The 14,843-nt window shown below is 50.0% G+C and overlaps 1 protein-coding gene across 1 annotated transcript in view; it reads right to left on the minus strand.

Annotated features, from left to right (window-relative positions):
• Positions 1 to 566: 566 nt before the first annotated feature.
• The window catches only part of NWD1 (NACHT and WD repeat domain containing 1), a 56,555-nt gene continuing 42,278 nt past the window's right edge, over positions 567 to 14,843 (minus strand). Inside the window, 6 exon segments of the mRNA XM_064598271.1 lie at positions 567 to 2,299; positions 3,230 to 3,335; positions 6,328 to 6,878; positions 8,361 to 8,637; positions 10,152 to 10,306; positions 14,627 to 14,717. Coding sequence (XP_064454341.1) covers positions 1,998 to 2,299; positions 3,230 to 3,335; positions 6,328 to 6,878; positions 8,361 to 8,637; positions 10,152 to 10,306; positions 14,627 to 14,717 — 1,482 coding nt within the window. The 3' untranslated portion in view covers positions 567 to 1,997.

Genomic DNA, 14,843 nt, shown 5'->3' on the forward strand with positions numbered 1-14,843 from the left:
ATACTAACATCTGCAGAACTGCCAAAGCCTCCCTTGGAACCCTAGTTTGGGAAATGACTGAAGAAGACAGTCAGTAGGGTCACACCTAGCTTCAAAGTCTCTGTTTCTAAGGTTGCTTTTTCTGAAACTCTCTGGAATCCAACAAAGAGGAGAGAGAATAGCACCTTGAAGTTTGGACTTTCCTATCTTTATAGCAAAAGCCCCAGAAGCAAGTGGGGGCTTTTGGAAGGCTGCATGCAAAGAAGCAAGATCCATTTTAGTGGAACAGAAAGAGTTCCTCTGTTGAACTTGGGGAGAGCAGAGATGGTCCAAAAGGTCAGCAAAGAGATGTCGGTAGGTTTTTTTGTCCACTTCCAAGAGCCTCCAGGTTTTGAGATAAAAGAGCATCTTTATCCTCAAAGTTTGGGAGCCAGGAAGTAGGGATGGAAGAACTACAACAGGTTTATTGTTTTCATGCTGGCTTGTGTCATGAAGTCAGCTCCCGATCTAGAGAGAGCTTGTTTGGAGGTTCTAGCAGGGGAGCGCAGCTACTCGTATACCCTTGACCGAAGAACGGTCCTCCGCTATCGGGGAAGGTCGTCCTCTTCGACCGAGCGCGCAGCTTCGGGAGGGACGCACATGGAGCGGTGAGGGAGGAAGGGGACACCCGCCTAGCCAGCCAGATCAGCCGAATCAACCCTGGCGATCAATGGGGTGACAGATGTCGCAGCCAGATCGCCCTCACATCCCAGCTCCCGATCTAGAGACACACAGGCTAAATGTGCCTGTGGATGTAAATTTGAACCAATCGACAACTTTTAAAAATGGGAACATTTTGCATAAAAGCCTGGGTTTCTGGCTTTGCTTACAACAATAGGAATCTCTTGCTGTTTTTCCCCATGGCCATTCTGAGTTAGAGTCAGGGTGCCCATGTCCACTCTGGAGGGCAGAGCACACATCCTCCACATGACCCATGGTCTCCATCATTCTCTGCTGCTCTCCGGTGCACGGCAATCATGTAGATTACTCACTGGCCCCCGGGGGCATTGGAGTCTGTCACCTGTGGAACGGTCATGCTTCTGAGACTAAAATTAGAGGGAGGTGGTCCAACAGGATGGGGGCAGGATGTCTCCTGGCTCTCTTTTCCCAGAGCTCTTTTTTTTTTTTTTCTTAAGATTTTATTTATTTGACAGAGAGAGACACAGCGAGAGAGGGAACACAAGCAGGGGGAGTGGGAGAGGGAGAAGCAGGCTTCCCACGGTGCAGGGAGCCCGATGTGGGGCTTGATCCCAGGACCCTGGGACCATGACTGAGTCGAAGGCAGATGCTTAACGACTGAGCCACCCAGGCGCCCCCCCAGAGCTCTTGCACCTCAGGCTTGTGAGCTTGAGCAAATCACAGCTACCTACCAAGGCTCAGTTTCCTTGTCTGCAAAATGGATGCAGAAACTCCTGCCCTCCCTGAAGTATAGGCTGTGACAAGGATCAGACAATAGCACCTGATGCTTTAAAATTATAAAGCTGTATGATCCACATCTGTAGTTGGATCAGTTTCACATCCATCCATCCTCCCTTTGCCTTGTACCCCCTGGCCCCAGCTCCCCTCCTGGGATTAGCCTCTCCCATTCTCTGGCAACATGGGTGGGTGGTATTGACTCCATCCTCAGCCTTGGTGGGCACTGGGTCAGGCTGGCCAATCACAGCACAGCATTCTCCCAGAGACAGGTGCAGGAGCCCACAGGGGCCAACAGAATCAGGGCCAGCACTTTGATTCAGTCTGCTGGCAAGGGGAAGATCTCTTTTCTACTGACCTTGGCTGTCATATTCCTAACCTGGGGGTAGCTAGTCTTTGACTGCAGCCAACAAGGAGAGAAGAATGGAAGGGTGGCGAGAAACAGGTTCTGAGTCATATAATCTGAGGCTTTGGGTCCAGATATACATCAACACATACATACTCTTTGCATCAGCCATATTGAATGGGTCTAACTCACTGGAGTCCCATGCCCCCATTGGCGGGTTCTACACTAGCAGGCAGATTTGTGAGCGTTTGTCTGATTTACATTCATTTCCCTGGGTACTTGCTGATCTCAAGTCCTGGAGTGTTCCTGCAGCAGCTGCTAGCTCTTCTCTCTGTCTGGATTTGACCTTCCACACTGCCTTCTTGAAGTTCTTGAGAGGGTCCTGCTGTGACTTTCTTGACGAAGGGCACTGGAAACACTGGCGGATGAGATAGCCGTGTCTAGTGGGGGCAACGAAGCCATTGGAAGTTGGGATGATCCTGTTCACCACAGCGTGGACAAACTGGACAGCCAGCAGGGTGCCTTTTGGGGGTGGAGGGCAGGGCATTGATGAGAAAATGGGGGCTACAGAGATCCAGTCTCACCCATTGGAGAGTTGGCTGCATGGGGCCAAATCCTTCCTATGCCCCTTACTAGCTTACGCACAAATTCTAAACTCTTGGAGTCCCTCTTGCTTCATCTGCAATATGGGGATGACAACTAAACCCACCTGCAGAGGGGAATTCTAATATTTGAAGAGGTCACCTGTGACAGGTGCTTTAGTATAGGTTTCAGCCCAGAGTGAGCTCAGTAAATGTTATTAGTGGAGGAGGAGGAGGAAGAGAGGTTGTGAACCTGCCTGGGGTGGGCTTGTAAGGCCACCCTCCACAGATCTCAGCTTCTGAGCCATCTGTGACGTTTTGCCAGGCATCTTTGCCATGAAGTAGTAGACTACGATATATTTGATTGCATTGTATTTGATTACAGTGCATTAAATCTACCTGATCTTGATTCACTCACTTGCTTTGTGACCTTGGACAAATCTCTTAACCTCCCTGAACATCAGCTTCTTCACTTTGGCACCCACCCCTCTTCCAGTGTCATAAGGGGTCCTTTCTCTATAGGAGACCATGTAGGAGGGTGACAAAGGTGACCATGGGGACCAGGCAGACCAGCTGCGAACCACTGCCTACCAGTTACTCATTGTGTGACTTTAGGCAAGTCACCCCAGGCCCTAAAGAGGGCACCATCCCAGGGGGGAGAATGTTTTGGGGTTCCAGGTACCCAGAGCATGGGTCTAGAAGAGGAGATGTAGCTCCAGGGGGGGCCTGTCCCCTTGACCTGCAGACACCTCTAAGTAGCTCCCCCCAGCTAGGGAAGGCCAGGGCAGGGCCCTCCAACATCCAGAGCCCAACACAAGGCCTCCTTCTCCAGATCTAAGCTCAGTCTTGCCCTCGAAGCAAAATGACTCACCGTCTAGCACACTCCAGACAATGATGGAGCGATCTTTCAAGCCCGCATACACATACTTGTCATCCATGGAGAAGCAGACACACTGGACTCCTCTACAGTAAGGATTCTGTAGAAAAAGACAGTGTGATCTGGAGTTCATACTGGGACACCCAGGAGATCCACCGCAAGGCATTTGTGTCAGAAGCCAGGCATGTAAGCCTCCCATGGGGATGGATCCAATGAAACCCTGAAGAGATGGGTATATTGCATCACCAAGATTCCCAGCACCAAAACATGTTTTCATAGGGATTGGACTGAGAGGTTTGCAGACAATTTGCACTGGAGAGCAGGAATTATTGGATTTAATATCCTAAGTGACCTCAGTTCTACAAGCATTAGCTATCATGGTCTTTAGTTAAAGGCTATATGCTAAACACAGCACAGCATCCTAGATTGGATCCTAGACCAGGAAAAGGAAATTCACTGAGAAAAACATATGCTCCCAATGAAGTTGGTAGCTTAGTTAACAATCCTGTCCCCATGGTAATTTCTTAGTTTTGACAAATGTACTCGAGTTACGTAAGATGTTAACATCAGGGAAGCTGGATGAGGAGGAGGTAGAGGGGAACCTCTGTACTATCTTCACGACTCCTTTGTAGATCTAAAATGAATCATTCCAAACTTAAGTTCATTTAAAAACAAAAATGGTGGGGGCACGCCTGGGTGGCTCAGTCTGTTAAGCATCCAACTCTTGATCTCAGCTCAGGTCTTGATCTCACGGTCCTGAGTTTGAGCCCCATGTTGGGCTCCATGCTGGGTGTGGAGCCTACTTAGAAGTAAGTAAGTAAATAAATAAATAAATAGGGGCACCTGGGTGGCTCAGACGGTGCCTTCGGCTCAGGTCGTGATCCCAGGGTCCTGGGATCAAGCCCCACATTGGGCTCCCGGCTCAGCGGGAATCCTGCTTCTCCCTCTTCCCCTGCTCATGTTCTCTCTCTCTTTATCTCTGTGTCTTTTATTTTTTCAAGCTTATTTATTTATAATCTCTACACCCAACATGGGGCTCGAACTCACGACCCTGAGATCAAGTGTCACATGCTCTACCGAATGAGCCAGCCAGGCTCTCTCTACAAGACTTATTTGACCTTCCTAAATAGCAGCCTTTGCCACCCTACCCCATTTACCTTGCCCTGTTTTTTTCTCAAAGCTCTTGTTCCACAGCCCATCATGTATTTGCATCTTTGTTTTTATTTCTTTTATGTTATTTTTTTTTCTTTTTTTTTCTTTTTTAAAGATTTTATTTATTTATTTGAGACAGAGAGAATGAGAAAGAGAGAGCATATGAGAGGGAGGAGGGTCAGAGGCAGAAGTAGGCTCCCCGCCAAGCAGGGAGCCCGATGCGGGACTCGATCCAGGGACTCCAGGATCATGACCTGAGCCGAAGGCAGTCGCTTAACCAACTGAGCCACCCAGGCGCCCTCTTTTATGTTATTTTTTTAAAAAGATTTTATTTATTTGAGAGAGAGAGGGAGAGCCAGAGAGAGAGCACGAGTGGAGGAGAGGGGCAGAGGGAGAAGCAGACTCCCCACTGAGCAGGGAGCCCGACGTGGGGCTCGATCCCAAGACCCTCAGATCATGACCTGAGCCGAAGGCAGATGCTTAACCGACTGAGCCACCCAGGCGTCCTGCTACTTTGTTTTTATTCCACAAATACTTACGGAGCCCTGAGGACATATCAGGAGCTCCCCTAGGGATGGGGGCCACCTCTGTAAGCAAAACACAGAAAGATCCTGCCCTCCCGGAGCTCACACTGTGTCCCCTCCGAGAACGTGGCTCCACGAGGCGGGACAGTGTATGCCCTGGCCACGGCTAGAAAGGGGCCTGCCCAGACCGGGCAATCAAAACTGTCAGACGCAGGAACAGGGATCAGGATTAGGGTAAGGAGGGTGAGGCAGGGGTGTGCCAGGGCAGGATTTGATCCCGTCTTTATTTAAAATGATATTTTGGGGGGCGCCTGGGTGGCTCAGTCGTTAAGCGTCTGCCTTCGGCTCAGGTCATGATCCCAGGGTCCTGGGATCGAGCCCCGCATCGGGCTCCCTGCTCTGCAGGAAGCCTGCTTCTCCCTCTCCCGCTCCCCCTGCCTGTGTTCCCTCTCTCGCTGTGTCTCTTATCTGTCAAATAAATAAATAAAATCTTTAAAAAAAAAAAAAGATTCTCTATCTCCCTCTCCCTCCTCCCCCCATACACTCTCTCTCTAAAAATAAATAAATAAAATCTTTAAGAATAGGGGAGCCTGGGTGGCTCAGGTCATGATCCCAGGGTCCTGGGATCGAGTCCCACATCGGGCTCCCTGCTCCGCGGGAAGCCTGCTTCTCCCTCTCCCACTCCCCCTGCTTGTGTTCCCTCTCTCGCTGTCTCTCTCTCTGTCAAATAAATAAATTTAAAAAAAATCTTTAAAAATAAATAACTAAAATGATATTTTGGGGGCGCCTGGGTGGCTCAGTCGGTTAAGCATCTGCCTTCGGCTCAGGTCATGATCTCAGGGTCCTGGGATCGAACCTGGTGTCGTTGGGCTCCCTGCTGCTTCTCTCTTTGCTCCTCCTCCCTGCTCTTTCTCCCTCTGAACAAATAAATACAATCTTTAAAAAAATGATATTTTGTTCTTTGTGAATTTTTTGCATTTCTTTCGATCTTGGTAAACATTATATTAAAATAGCATCTCTCTCTTTTTTTTTTTTTAGATTTTATTTATTTATTTGACAGAGAGAGAGATCACAGTAGGCAGACAGGCAGGTAGGCAGAGGGAGAGGGAGAAGCAGGCTCCCCGCTGAGCAGGGAGCCCGATGCGGGGCTTGATCCCAGGACCCTGGGATCATGACCTGAGCCGAAGGCAGATGCTTAACTGACTGAGCCACCCAGGCGCCCCAAAATAGCATCTCTCTTGATTGCTGAGTCTTTTGGCTGCCCCTTAAACTCTGCTACCAAGGTGAGCATCTCTCACTGGCCTCACCCCGCTCCTGACCCTGGGCTGTGGTCCTTGGTGTGCACTTAATACAGGACACCTGTCCTCAGCTTTCTAATGCCAGGACCTCGTGTCACGTGGTGTGCGGGCCACGCACCATGTAGCTCATCTGGAATCTCCACTTGCAGGCCTGCAGGTCCCAGAGACACAGCAGGGCTTCCTCGGACCCGCTGACCACCAGCTGCTCCTTGTGGCTGACCTGCATGCAGGTGACCTGGCTCCCGTGGGCCTCCAGAGGGAACACTTTGGAGTTCGCACACTCGTAAAGGAAGAGGTCACCACTGGTCATGCCGTAGATCACGCGGTAGTCGGCCAGCACGGCCACGCTGGATATGGTCTCAGGCAGCTGGGTGTAGAAGGTGTAGATTGGCCCGTCGATGACGGGACAGGGATCCCCAGGGCTGATGTCCAGCACCAGGACAATGCTGTCATAGGCGATGGCCAGGCGCTCCTCGCCTTTACTTAGGGCCATGCATCTGATGGCTTTCCGAGCCTCAGGAGGGGGGATGCACATCACATCCTGTCTGGAATTCAGGGGGAACACCAGGACGACCCCCGAAACGAGGCCGGTGAAAAGGAGATTGGCCTGCTGGGCAACCTCCAGACACCTGACCTCATTGGAGGTGTCCAGGGCATCTTGCTCTTCCCCTGCCACCAAGAGAAGACCATGTCAAGAACAGCTCAGGGGAACGCTCGTGCCACAGTTTTCTTATTTTTAAGGATTTTAAAAACTGCTTTCATGATCCATACTCCCCAACCTCTCCACTGCAATCCCCCTGCCTCCACCCCTGTCCTCCCATTTCCTCAGCGCCCTGCCTAACACCTTCTGAGGACTTCCCGCTCCCCATCAGGACAGATGGACAAACAGACATGCATGATCTCTCATCCCAGACCTTCCCTTTACAAACGTCTGGAGAAGGTCAGAGAGTAAATATTTTGCCTTTCGGGCTGTATGAACTCTGAGTGCAAGCTCTTAACCCTGGTAGACAAATGGCTTTAGCTGGCGCACGTGTATCTCACGCCCCACCGTGCCCCCTACCTTTGTGCTCGGCTTCGCCCCGCAACTAGCAGGCAGGCATCTCAAATGTTGTAACCTCACCCGTCTTGCTCACTGCCAACCCCAGAGCCTGGCTCGACGGTCAGCACTAACCAAACATCTGCCAAACCCATGAATGCAGGAAGGTGAGAGTGAATCTCTTTTCTCATAATATTTTATCATTAACAAGGAATTTCTGTACCTCCATTCGCCCCGTGGAGGTTACAGTAGACACAGTTGGTGACGTGCCCAGAAGCCCGTTACTGGCCAGGGCACCCAACCCCCAGGCTGCCCACTGCCCTCGGGGGAAGGGAGCCCCTCATCTCAAAATGTTTGCGGGGCTGTGCCCACCACCCAGAATGGGCTGCAGCCAGTGACTGCTTGATATGGGGATACAAAAGATGGGCCCTCTTGCTTCACGATGGAACAACTCTGAGCTGCAATTTATACTCCAGGGCCCCCCTGGGATCAGGCTGAGCCCACCTCCTTGTTCAGTCCTCTCCCTGCCCCTGCCTGCTTCCCTCACTCCCTTTTGGGTTTCTCTGGGAGCTCCCTCAACCCACCCCTTGTGCAAATATCCCCATCACATGCCCTGCTTCCCGGGATTGACAACCGGATGGTCGATGACCCGCGTGCTGGAAAATTTACAAAATCAAGTCCTGATCTCTGGTTAGCCACTTTCAACCTGACTGGAGTTATGGGGGTCTTATGGACTGAGTGTGTCCCCCCCATATTCACACGTCGAAATCCTACCCCCTAATGTGATGGTGTTGGGAGGTGATGAGGTCATGAGGGCAGAGTCCCCACCTTTATACAAGGGCCCGGGGAGCTTGCTTCCTTCTCTATGCTCCTGTGAGGACATAACAAGAAAGGGAAAGGGGCCATCTGCAGCCAGGAGGCCGGCCGTCACCAGACACCGATCTGCCAGTGCCTTGGCCTTGGCCTTGGCCTTCCCAGCCTCCAGAACTGTGAGAAATAAATGTCTATTGTTTAAACTGCCCAGTCTGTGGTGTTTGGTTCTAGTAGCCCAAGCGGACCAAGACAGGGGCTCTGGCTCTTCCCCACACGAACAACCAGGCTTATATCTCACCGACCTTCTGCCGAGTCCCAGATGGTGACTTTGTTCTTGTCCCCAATCTTGGGGAAGTAAATGTAGCCTCCATTGTGTGACATCGCAGTGAGGCCAGTGCGGTCCAGAAACGGGGTGCAGGCCCTCGGCTTCTGAATGTAGGTGAGATCCCAGACTTTAAAAGACGAGGACTGCTGGGAACCAGATGCCACCAAGGCCCCACCCCAGGCCAGCAGGCTCATGGGGGCCCCGACGCCTTCCAGAATGTCCAGCAGGGTCCCCTGTTCCGACAGACTCCACACCTGAGGACGGACAGCAGAGGGCCAGAGCTGACTTCTTCCTTCTGCTGTCACAGCGCAGAATATCTGCATCTATTTGTCCACCTAAGGTGGAGTCTCAGGCTGCAGTTCAAGGGCCTTCACCAGCCCCTCAAACTTCCCCACACCTCACCAATCTGCTACCACAGCAATTCTCAAAGTGTGATCCAGGGAACCCCTGGAGGGTACCTCCAGGCATCTTCAGGAAGGCATGCAAAGGCAAAACGGTTTTCATAGTAATTCAAGAAGTTGTTTGCCTTTTCTACCCTCTTCCTCTCGTGAGTGAGCACTGGAATTTTCTAGAAGCTACGGGACATGTGATATCACAACAAAGAGAATGCAGAATTAAATATGAGAAACCAATTCATCTTCTACTAAGCCAGACATAAAAGAGATTTGTCCAAATGTGCACCAATGACACTCTTCTCATGAGTTGTTTTGTTTGTTTCAGAAACTATAGTTATTTTCATAGATGTCTGTTATTACATTGACGTGTAATGTTCATGAATCGATGGATGTGTATTTTTGGATTTCCTCATCTCTAATTTTTAATATGCTAACTACCAATAGATACTAACTGCAACGTGGGATCCCAGATTGGATCCTGGAAATAAAGAAAAAAAGGGCATTGGTAGGAAAGCTGGTGAAATCAGAACAGAATCTGCAGATCAGTTAATAGTATTGTCCTAATGTAAATTTTTTAGTTTTGATAAAGAGCTCGGTGGCATGAGATATTAATATTGAGCAAGCTGGGTGAAGAGTAGATATTTATATATGGGGGCTCTCTGTGCTTTTTTGGGCAACTCTTCTGGAAATCCTAAAATTATTCCAAAATAAGTCTTTGTTAAAAAAGTATCAATCAAATTGATGTAACCCACATAAACAAAAGCTCTTTGGGGTCCTCAATAATCTTTAGGAATGTAAAGAGGTCCTAAAGCCAGAATGTTGGAGAACTGCTACCTTTTTTTTTAGAGAGAGAGCGCATGTGCACATGAATGCACATCCATGCATTTAAGCACAAGCGGTGGGGAGAGGCAGGGGAAGAGAGAATCCTCAAGCAGACTCCCCACTGAGTATAGAGACCCACGTGGGGCTTGATCTCAAGACCCTGAGGTCATGACCTGAGCTGAAATCAAGAGTCAGATGTTTAGCCGACTGAGCTGCCCAGGTGCTCGGAGAACTGCTACTTTATCGTGAGAACTTGGAGCTCAATGGGAATTTTCCTCCACGTCCCCCCACCCTGGCCCCACTCTGAAGCCAAAATCCTCCCAGGTTTTCAGGTTCGGTGGGAAGGCTGTATCCTTTGTTGAACATTTTGGTAACTCCTGCCCCCCCAACCCCAGGCCTGTCGAGGGGTCTCAGGGGATGCCTCCCCCACATCCTCCCAATGACCTGCCCTGTTTCACCTGCACTAGTTTCTGTCTCTATATTTCGAAGCCAAAAGACTCCTAAGGAATCATACTTTCTATTCCAGAGGCAGAGTGAGGATGACCCCTCACCTGAATGAGTGCATCCCGGGACCCAGTAATAATCAGATTGTTCTCAGGACCAAAACCGGCTGTCTCTACTGTGTCCTCGTGTTCAAGGTCGGTGGCCATGAATCGATGAAACCCCTGTGAGTCAGCCAAGAATATCCGCACAGATCTTCCAAACCCTGAAATGGAAGGCATGGGATTATCCCTGTCATTCCTGGAGGAGCTCGAGAGTAATTCCATCCAGTCAACAAAGATTTTTCTGAGCACCTGCTATGAGGAGGGGGAAGGCATACAGTGTCGAACGAGAGAGACATCCTCACCTAGCGTATAGTTTCGGGGAGGGGGGCAGCTGACCACAGGGATCAATAAGCTCACAGAAAACAGCCAAGTTATTTATTATCCCAAGACTCTTCTTTTTCAGAGGGCTGGGACTGCCTGTTTGGGCTGCTCGTGGCGTCCCAGAACCCAGCACAAAACTGGACATAAGGCAGATACGTTTTGAAGACAGAAGGGAGGGAGGAAGGAAGACAGGAAGGAAAAGAAAGCAGTTACAATCTGTGATGAGGACAATGAAGGGGCAAAATAAAGGATTCTTCTCTGGAGCCTTTGGAGGGAGCATGATTTTGGACTTCTGGCCTCTAGAACTGTGAGAAAAGAGATTTCTATTTTGTCAAAGCGACCACGTTTGTGTGGTCATTGGTTGCAGCAACCACAGGACATTGGAGCAGACATTTGAGAAGGGGATTGGCACTGGAAGAGTGGGGAACAGCGTGGGATGAGCGGGAGGTAGGAAAGGCCTGGGTATGTCTCAGGAGCAACACAGAGACCAGTGTGGCTGGAGCGGAACGAAGGAGCAGGAGATGAGGAAGAGAGAGGGAGAGGGTTGCTAGATTTAACACGAAACAACACAAAACCAAAAACCCAACGGACAGTTCAATTAAATTTGAATTTCAGATAAACAGTGAAATTGTGATTAGTATAAGTGTATCCCAAATATTACATGGGATATTTTTATACTGAAAATTTGATTTGTCGTCTATCTGAAATTTAACTGTATTCTGTATTCATTTTCTCTGGCACCCCACCCAAGGCGACTTGCTCATGTGTGTTCCAGATACGGGCTGGGTGAATGCTTTGTTAAGAGGACCCCTGGCAGTGCAGGAAAGTGGGCTAAGTCCAGATTATGCAGCTCTTCCTGGGCCTGCAGCCCTGGGGGTGGTGCTGTGGGACTCTGGGCTATGCACCTGGCCTGCACCAGCTCAGGTCCGTTTCCCGGAAACCCCAGAATCAAGTCAGCACAGGAGAAGCTAGGGGCTGAGAGTCCATCTTACTGCCTCTCCAGGCCCTCCGTGGAATTGTTTTACTGAACTCCAGTTGAACCTGAGGCTCACACAGAAGGATGTTATGGGAAGCGGATCAAGTGCATCAGGGTATCTGCTATCCAAGGATATCTGCATTCCATTCTTGTGCGGTAGAGGATTAACTCCGCTGGCCTGGGCTGTCCACATCCTGCATACGAATGGTTTGGCCCTTGCCGGGCTCCTGAGAGGTGCCCTCTAGGCCCCTAGAATGTGCTGCTTGATTAAAGTGTCCTTGTTGCCTGAGGCCTTGGGCCACACGGGATGGTGCGTGCTCACATGTGATCTATGGTGGGACACGCAGTATTGGATGGACCTCAGGGGATATTGGAGACCGAGGTCAGCTGTGCAGGTGGTCAGCTGGGTCTACATAACCGACCCGCAGTAAAAATCCTGGACAGCAAGCTAGGTGAGCTTCCCTAGTTGGCAGGACACTGTCGTCACACCCTGTGGCTAAGAGAATTAAGTGCTGTCCACGTGTCTCCACGGGGAGGGGACACCAGGAAGCTCGTGCCTGGTGCCTTCTGGACTCAGCCCCACGCACCTCTACCCTTCGTTGATCTTCATCTGTGTCCTTTGGCTACAATAAACTGTGAGCATGAGCCTTTCTAAGTTCTTTGAGCCCTAGCAAATCACCGAACCTGACGGTGATCTTGGGGACCCCTGAGCTGCAAGTCCGTTTATGACCTTGGAAGAAATCTCTGCCTGATCTTAGCTGAGTCGGGATCGGGGTACATCTCCTGAGCAACAGGTGGGATCCCAACACTGTGGATGGAGAACCTGCTCAGGCTTCTCCTCACTGGCTGCTGGACAGAGCCACACTTGAGACCCACTGTGACAAGGTTCTAGGTCACTGAGGTCCTCGGTGCCTTTGGCCTCGGTCCTGATTCCATGTTGTGCCTCTACCCTCCCCCCATTCCCATTTCCTGTGCTGCATTTCACACATACTAATGCCACCTAAAATTCTTTTGGAAACACGATGCAAGATGCATTATCAGTCAATCATCCATCAGTCAGCCTCAGAGGCTAAGTGTCTATTTATTAGACCTGTGATCTCTGTGCAGGTGTGGTCACCACGAGCCACGTGTGGCTCTTACTGTGGCTGAGCCAAGTTGAGATGAGCCGTCAGTGGACTACACATGCCAGGTTTCATATCCTTCGCAATGTGAAAAAGACCGTTAATAATTTTTATATTGATTTCATGTTGAATTTTTGGATGTGTTGGATTAAACAAGATATATTATTAACGTGAATGACACCTATGTCATTTTGCCTTTTTATTTTTATTTTTTATTTTTTTAAAAGATTTTATTTATTTATTCATGAGAGACAGAGAGAGAGAGAGAGGTAGAGGGAGAAGCAGGCTCCCCGCTGAGCAGGGAGCCCTATGCGGGGCTCGATCCCAGGACCCTGGGATCATGACCTGAGCCGAAGGCAGACGCTTAACCATCTGAGCCACCCAGGCACCCTCATTTTGCCTTTTTAAATAGGGTCATGAAGACATTCGGTTATAAAGGTGGCTCACATTTGTGGTTTGCCTTACTGGACAGCACCGGTCTCCCGTTGTCTTTGACCCCTGGAAATGGATTTATAAAAATCACTGGGGTGCCTGGGTGGCTCAGTCGGTTAAGCATCTGCCTTCGGCTCAGGTCATGATCCCAGGGTCCTGAGATGGAGCCCTATGTCAGGCTCCCTGCTCAGTAGGGAGCCTGCTTCTCCCTCTGCTCCCTGCTTGTGCTCTCTTGCTATCTCTGTTATTATCTCTGTCTCTCTCTCTCAAATAAATAAATAAAATCTTAAAAAAAAATCAGGCTGATTTTAGGGCAATGCAAATACCCTATCTGAGATTATGATGGTAGATATATGTCATTACATGTCTGTCCAAACCCATAGAATGTACAACACCCAGAGTGAACGGTATGATGATGTGTCGATGCAGTTCATCATTTATAGCAAATGCACCACCCTGGTGGGGGGAGGGGGGAGTGTTGATATTGGAGGAGGCTGCGAGCGTGGGGGGGGTGTAAGGAGTATATGGGAAATCTCTGTACTTTCTGCTCAATTTGGCTGCGAACCCCAATCTGATCTTGTTTTTTTAAATATTTAGTTATTTAAATAATCTCTACACCCAAGGTAGGGCTTGAATTCACGACCCTGAGATCAAGAGTCACACACTCCTCTAAAGAAACCAGCCAGGTGCCCCCCAAAACTGATCTTTAAAAAATAGTCTTTTAAGGGGCGCCTGGGTGGCTCAGTCGTTAAGCATCTGCCTTTGGCTCAGGTCATGATCCCGGAGTACCAGGATCGAGCCCCACATTGGGCTCCCTGCTCAGCAGGAAGCCTGCTTCTCCCTCTCCCACTCCCCCTGCTTGTGTTCCCTCTCTCGCTGTGTCTCTCTCTCTGTCAAATAAATAAAATCTTTAAAAAAAAAAAATCAGGCTGCAGAGTATCTGTTGGTCACCTCCCAGGAAGCCTTCCCTGACTGTTTCAGACTAAAGAAGGGAACCCTGTCACATGCTCCCATAACCCCTGAATCTTGTCTGGTCATCACACCAACCACTCTTCCTCGTGTCTACCTTACCGTCTGCTAGCCTGGGAGCCCCTAAATGCAGGGGTCGCGTGGGCTGGCTCACCCCTGAGTGCACCCCATCCTCCCAGGCGGCCCCCCTCCAACCCTGTCCCTGTGTGGCAGGGATAACCACCCTCATCTCAAAGATAATGACCAGGGGTTGGCAAACTATAGCCGTGAGCTGCGACTGGCCCGCCATCTATTTTTCTATGACCCATGAGCTCAGAAGACTTTTCACATTTTTAAATAGTTTTACAAAAATAAAAACACGATTCCTGTTTTGTGACAGGTGAACATGATACGAAATCCAAATGTTGGCCTCCACATGAGATAGCATCTGCAGCGGCTTTCACATCACAGGGGCAGGCTTGATTTGTGGCCACAGAGACCACTGGGTCTGCAAAGCCAAAAATGGGTACTGTGCAGCCTGCTGCAGAAAAGGTTGCCATCCGCTGGTCTAGGACTGTCCCTCCAACACTCCCCGCCCCCCACCCCCCCCACCAAGCCCCTTTGCTCTTGCAACCAAATCTGGAGTTAGCTCCTCATGGCTCCGAATAAGAGCTAGACGCTACCTGCAGCGAGAAGGGACTCGTCTTCAGAGAGTATAAGGAACCTCACGGCTTCCGGAAGCTTCTCCAGCAGGCTGTCTCCTTCGAGGGTAACCTGTGCAAAGTCAAGGATGCCCATCAAGCATTTCCACAGGGTGAAAGGTCCAGGGCCAGGAGCTTGGCTGCAAGGCTCTACCGCTCACCAGCTTCGAAGCAAGTGCCTTAGCCCTTGGATGCCTTA

The sequence above is a fragment of the Mirounga angustirostris genome, unplaced genomic scaffold (genome assembly GCF_029215605.1).
Source record: "Mirounga angustirostris isolate CCGP_5_RB_7025 unplaced genomic scaffold, mMirAng1.0.hap1 SCAF_1, whole genome shotgun sequence".
Lineage (NCBI taxonomy): Eukaryota > Metazoa > Chordata > Mammalia > Carnivora > Phocidae > Mirounga > Mirounga angustirostris.